The sequence below is a fragment of the Condylura cristata genome, unplaced genomic scaffold, assembly GCF_000260355.1.
Source record: "Condylura cristata isolate star-nosed mole 26May11 unplaced genomic scaffold, ConCri1.0 scaffold00002, whole genome shotgun sequence".
Classification (NCBI taxonomy): Eukaryota; Metazoa; Chordata; class Mammalia; order Eulipotyphla; family Talpidae; genus Condylura; species Condylura cristata.
Window position 1 is genome coordinate 37,303,978 of NW_004567103.1, and position 6,655 is coordinate 37,310,632.

Below are 6,655 nucleotides of genomic sequence, written 5' to 3' on the forward strand. Positions count from 1 at the left end.
TAGTTTGCATTCCCACCAGCAATGCAGGAGAGTTCCTTTTTCTCCACATCCTCGCCAACATTTGTTGTTGCTAGTTGTTTGAAGATGTGCCATTTATTCACCACTTTTAATGCCTAAAATATAACTCCCATTTATTACATTTTGTAAGCATTATTGACATTGCTAATATGAATATTAGTAAACCTCATTGTGGTTATTAAAATTTAGAATGAAGTAAAATCTTGTCTGCTTTGTCTGTAGATATATTACTTAGAAAAATTGGTAGATATTAGAAAAATTTGCATTTTTCACTGCTCAAATCCTATAGATCTTAAAAGGATGTATTCTAACATGACATAAAAGAGAAAGATGAAAAAATGACCCTTTTTTCAAATTCCTTATTTGAAAAATAAAGAAAAAAATCTTCTATTTTCTGTTGATCACCTGTGAAGTCAGACTTGTGTTTGTTCCCTGAGGAAATAACCCCAGATATCAATAGACATTATATTAACGTAGAGATTTTAAGGTTAAATATTTGATATGAAAACTTGACCGATTTACCAATTTTGAGGGTTTTTTTTTTGAAAGATTTATTTATGCATACAAGAACTGAGGTAGAGGCCAGAGGTGTGGGGCGTGAGAGGATTCACCAGAGACAGAGGGGGGAACCAGAGCAGGCAGATCGACTGAAATACACTGCTGAGGGTGAGACAGAAAAGGTCCGCCACCCCATGTGGGTCACCTTCCTGGCTGAGATCAAACCTGTGCTGCAGTGGCTGCAGACAGCTTCATAATGCTGTGCTTTAACCCCTTGCATCATGTGGGAGAGCCCAACTTTTGAGTTTTTAAAGTCAAAAATTGTGTTTATACAATATCAATCTCATTGTCACTGGGATATAGATATACTTTTGGGAGAATCTTTTGTAAAATGCTTGCAAGATCTGACGGTGCCTAGTAGAGTGATAGATATCACGACTCTGGTGATAAGAGCCTGTGACCATTTTCTGTTCTCAATTTTGCAGCGCTGGGATATGAAGCTCCGTCATCTTGGACTGAGTAAAAGTGATTCGAGTCTCAGTGATTCCACACAGAGTCAGAAGTCTGGCAGGAATTCTCAGCCCCGGCAGGCACGCAACTAAATCCTGAAATGCAGAAAGAATATCAATGGATTTCCTACTAAGACTTGCATTGCTGGACTAGCAAGAGAAAATTGCACTATTGCACGTCATATTCTATTTTTTACCACAAAAAAATCATGTGGTAACTGATTACTTCTATTTTCTCTTTTATTTTCTGCTTTTCTTTTTCTTTCCCTATTCCCCCAACTTTTTTGTGGTTTGGGTGCAGATCCTTAAAACATATGTATTCTATTTCGCTAATCATGGGAAAATTATTCTTTGCAATAATGATAAATTAAACATGTTGATATCAGGGGCTCTTGGCTGGAGTAAATTTACCATTCTGTTCTTGTCTGGATGGGGAATGCAATATTGGATGCAAACAGGGAGTTCTGGTAAATAAAGAAAGCTAGATATGCTGTAAAATATACACTACAGATCGAATTACAAGCCTCATTTTTGTATGCCTTAGGGACATTCTCACACTTATGAAATCTAAATGTGTGTAAAGGTAGGATGGCAGTTTGAAATCAAGTGCCACACAGGCAAAGCAATCAAGCGCGGGAAGCATTTATGAGAAAACGACATGTAAGATGAGCTATTTGCAAGATTGGCAGGAAGCAAAGTAGTGTTAGGAGTTGGGGAAGAACATTTTGCTTGATTGAGAAGCACAACTGAAACCAATAGCTGGTGTGGTATTAGCAGTAGCTTTTTTTTTTTTTGGCAATATATTCATTTGATTATGAATATATTAGTCAGCATTAAGGATGTGAATTACAGCTAGACATCTGCTGTTATCAGCATTTTGTTTAATTTGCATCCCTAAATAATCCCTTTGGTATACATCTTTTTCTTTCTTTTCAATAAAATAAATCTGACTTGCTGCATTGACCAGAGAGAGAATGTGGACATGTGCACCAGGATGTTATTTTTAAAAGGTATGTAGTTCTATAAAATGCTGTAGTTGCAGGACATAAAATGTGCAAGGTTCTTCTTTTGATGTGTGTGCGTGTTTGTACGTGTGTGTGTGTGTGTGCACTCACACCCAAGCTGGACTGAATGACAGACCTACGCTTTATCATTTGGATTTGGGATGTTTAATGCTCAGCAAAGTATCTAATAAAAGAAATTATTGTTGGTCTTCCCTTCAATTTTCGTGTTTGATATCTAGAACCAAATTTCTAGCTAGGGTACACTGAAAATACTGCTCTGAAGCAAAGTGGTGCTGGTTCCATCTATAAGGACAACCAGATAAGAATGAAAATCTTTTCTGAACAAAGGTTTCTTAAAATGGCAAATAATAATTCATCTAAATTCTCTGTGGAAAGAAGAGAACACCCTGCCTTCTGATAGGTCCCCAAACTCCAACAAATTCCTCAGTCCCAAAAGGAAAGTTGCCCACTTTTGCTTTCATGGGGACCACATCACCTCCGAAGATGCTCGGGGGTCACTTTCAGATAATTTCAATGTCTGCCCTTTGCTTTTTATCCCCAGGTGTCCAGTCTGGGTATAACGTCTTCACCATGCTGCTGTTGTAGCAGAGGGTGAATTTGGGTGTCACAGGGTAGAAATGAAGGGGCACAGTGGATGAACGGCTCCGCAGAATCACTTGTCTTGCTTTCTGTGCTTTGACTTGAGCTTTAAGGACTGATGGCTGCCATGTAGAGCTTTTATGCATCATGCTTTTTCCTCATGCTTTTTTCCTCATGCTTTTTCCTGTTCACTGTGGGAAGACAGGCAAGAACAGACTGCACAAGATTTAAAGAGATTAGTTTCTCCATCCAGATATCATCAACTCTTCCAAAGCATAGCAAGTGGCGAAATAATTTGATGTACAATGAAAGCCATAGATGCTTTCAGCCCCTGCAGTTTTCTTTGGAGGTAGAGCAATAAATTTTGTGTAGAAATTAGACACAATTGATGTGCAGTCCATGTACAACTTTTAAGTGAAAGTGGCCTAGATTCTTTCTTAGGTTTAGCAGTGTTTTTCGGCCACCTTCCACACTGGCCATGTATATGCAATGTTTGATCATGTCATCTGTAGGAAGCTCAGTTACTTTAAAGTCACTAATGGCACAAAGCCCATAAATAAAGTTCATTTAGTAGTTATGTTTGATAGTTATAATGTGTTCATTAAGAATTGTGTGTAGACTTTGGGTGATGGCAATATTTTTATTATGGCGGTCACATTTTTAATTTAACTGCAAGACCTTTTCTGTAATTGCTATAAAACATAACACATCTCATTAGTGCCTCTCTCTAGGTCTTTCAGATAGGTATTAATTTACCAACCCATACAATTTTAATATGTATGCATCCTTGTCAGTAAGTTTGAGAGCTATAAGATTATTCTTTTGAAAAATTTTGTTCACCTTTAGGATTTTAATATTGCCAGTCAAAGAATGAAATGTTAGAAGCATGCTGAATAAAGTAGTAAAACTTAAAAGAACCAACTTAGTTGCCTTCCTGGATCTGTAGTCTACTGTGTCACAGATAGAGTGTAATCTGACCCAGTGCCATATGTTGCAGTGAGCATGGGGGTTGGGTGGGACAAATCAATGTCTTTCCACATCTGTTAGATGTTAAGAAGGCAAATAACAAAAATTACAATCACTGTGAGTAAACAGCACTACTTGTTGCCTTCAGCAAGATATTATTTGCTATTTTCAACAGTAAGATAACCCCCCCCCCAAAAGTATTTCAAGATTGGTGTTTGTTTAAACTGGGAATTTTAATACTTAAATAATTAAGAATTCAAGTACATGGTAAAAAAGTATGTGAAGCAGGGTTTCTAATTCTGTCATTGAAGTCATATATACAGAATTTTTTAAAATGGCTCTCAGCTGTGTTAAAATCAACAAAAACAACAGAGTAGTCATATCTTTCATGATGATCTCTTTGGGTAATAATGTAAGAGTGACTCAAGCTCTACACAAAGCACTGTTGTGTGTTGCTTCACGTTATATTTGGAAATCTGTGAAGTAGGTTTGTTATTTTATAGAAGAGGCAATCTTGGATTTAGAACATCACAGCTATGATGTAGCAGAGCTGGGCCTTAGGCCCTCTTATTCTTTCTCCTAAGTTATGCTTTCTGCCATTATAATTGTTAACACAAAGGTATGAAGTGTTCCAGCTTATTTTTTTTCTTACATTGTGTTCTACTGATTACATGTCAGAAAGCCTTTCTGATGTAGTTCCAACTCTGACCAAACTGCCAATTCCATTTAGTTGCCCTGGTCTATGAAATAAAAATTTCAAAGGAATGATTCGCATACAGGATTAGCAGGTAAATGAACAGCTTTAAAGATTCTTTTAATCTTAACAGTTTAAAGATTTGTGTTCTTACTAGAAAAAAAAATTATATTTACTCTTTAAGTTTCTATTTTTCCTTAAATTTGAAGAAAATCAGGAGAGAAGTTGAAATTAAAAGTTGATGGCTACTACAATAATACTATTAGGGGAAAGGATGCCCTGAGGGAACTCTACAGATATGAGTTTTATAGACTCCACCCCTACCTCAGACACCGAACTACAAATCCTAGCATCACTGAAGGAAGGATTGCTGGGACAGGCTGGCATTAAGCAGCCATTGTTTGGATATAAAACCAGACATGTGGGCTTTGGCCTCCTGGGTCACAGTGTGTCTCTTGGCTTTTCACCAGTTCTCAGCATGCTACTGTGGTTCCAGGTCAGCGGAACTGGTAGGACACATTAACCAACATATCTCTATTTCCCTAAGTTATTCATTTTTCTTTCTTTTGTAAATAAACCCTTTTTGTGTGTCCCTGCAGTTGAATCTTATAAATCCTTTTTTTTTTGCTTTCACTAACATATATGTAGTTTCATTATAATTTTTATTTTTTTTTACACCGTTCTTCCTTTTGTGCATTTTTTTCATCTCAGTTGTAATCCCTGTGTACTTTCCACCACCAGTTCACACGTGCGCCATCACCACAGTCCAGTGCACTCTTCCCACCCCAATTCTGATCCCATTCCCCCTTGCACCCCCCAAAAAATGTCTCTGGTTTATAGTTGTTCATTATTTTCATTTTTACTCTTTTTACTCTATTACATTTATTTATTTATGTCTCTCCTCCCCCACCCCCCAATCCCTTACAATCCTGCTATGAGTAAAACCTTTTGGTATTTTTCTTTTTCTTTCTGGCTTATTTCATTAATCCTTTTAAGTATACAGTCAGTTCCCAGTTTGCATTGGGTTGCCCTGTAACAATACCACAAGGAAAAAACCCAACTAATAAATGAAGATCATATAATTAATCAAAAAAGAGGTCCACAGGACATAAATACATGGGAAAATGTTCATTGTTTTTAATAATGGAGATGTAGATAAAAACCACAATGAGCTATCACCTCACACCTATGAAAATGGCACACATTTAAAAAAAAAACAAACCCAACAACTTTTGAAAGGATACAGAGAAAGAGGAACCCTCTTACACTACTGTTGGTGGGAATGTAAACTGGTGCAGCCATTTGGAAAGCAATCTGCATTTAACTTAGAAAAGTTAAAATGGAAATACCATATGACTGTATCCTGGGCTTATAGTCAAAGAACATGAGACCATCAACTCAAAAATCTGTTTTACAACATCTAGCAGAACTATTTACAATGGCTCAGACTTGGAAACTACCTGGATGCCCAACAGGTTCCATGTTGTGGTGTATGCAAATTTGGAATACTATTCAATCATAAGGAAAGATGAAATGTCACAGCAAAATGCAAGGTGTTCAAGGGAAGTTTGTGAAGTAAAACAAGAAAAAACAGACAAGCAATGGATATTTACAGCTGGTAACTCAAAGTAAATGGCTCATAAAAATCAGTTGTCGTTAATGAACAAAATAAGGTTCCTGAGATTAAGAGGGAGGGAAGAGGAAGCAAGGAACAAAAAGCATCTAAAGGATTAAAAAGGGCCTAAAGGGGCCCTTCCTGGTGGCACAGGTATTAAAGTGTAGACTATGAAGCTACCTGCAGCCGCTTCAGCACAAGTTCGATCCCTGGCCAGGGAGATAATCCACATAGGTAGCAGACCTCTCCTGCCTCCCCACTGTGCCCCTCAGCAGTATATTTCAGTACATCTGTCTGTTCTGCTCTCCACTCTGTCTCTGGTGAATGCTCTCACTCCCTGCACCTCTGACCTGTACTCCAGTTCTGTATGCATAAATAAATCTTTAAAATAAAATGCCAGATTAAAAAAATATCCTGAATTCAACTTCAGATTAAAATTGAAATCTTTCATTTTCTCTTCTAGCAAGCAGATGTGCTTCGAAAGTAACACTACTAAGAGAGAAGAGGTATACTTCTTAGTATACCTTAGCATAAAATCTGGAAAAGCCACATGATTCTTGGTTCCATAAATATTTATATCACTGAAATAAATTTGTTTGATTTTAAATATGATTTATGTTAGAAAAAAAAATATCGCCAATCACCTTTAAATACAATGGATGTTAAACCCATAGACAATATTTTTCTGCTGGACATCTCTGTAGAGATGTTAACTTCCAGATTATTTCATTTAATCCTCCAACTTTTATTT

General features: G+C 36.9%; 1 protein-coding gene across 1 annotated transcript in view; it reads left to right on the forward strand.

The window, feature by feature from the left end:
- FRZB (frizzled-related protein) overlaps positions 1–2,248 on the forward strand; it is a 31,316-nt gene extending 29,068 nt beyond the window's left edge. Inside the window, exon 6 of the mRNA XM_004674465.2 lies at positions 1,002–2,248. Coding sequence (XP_004674522.1) covers positions 1,002–1,118 — 117 coding nt within the window. The 3' untranslated portion in view covers positions 1,119–2,248. The remainder of the gene's footprint in view (positions 1–1,001) is intronic.
- The last annotated feature ends 4,407 nt before the right edge of the window (positions 2,249–6,655 follow it).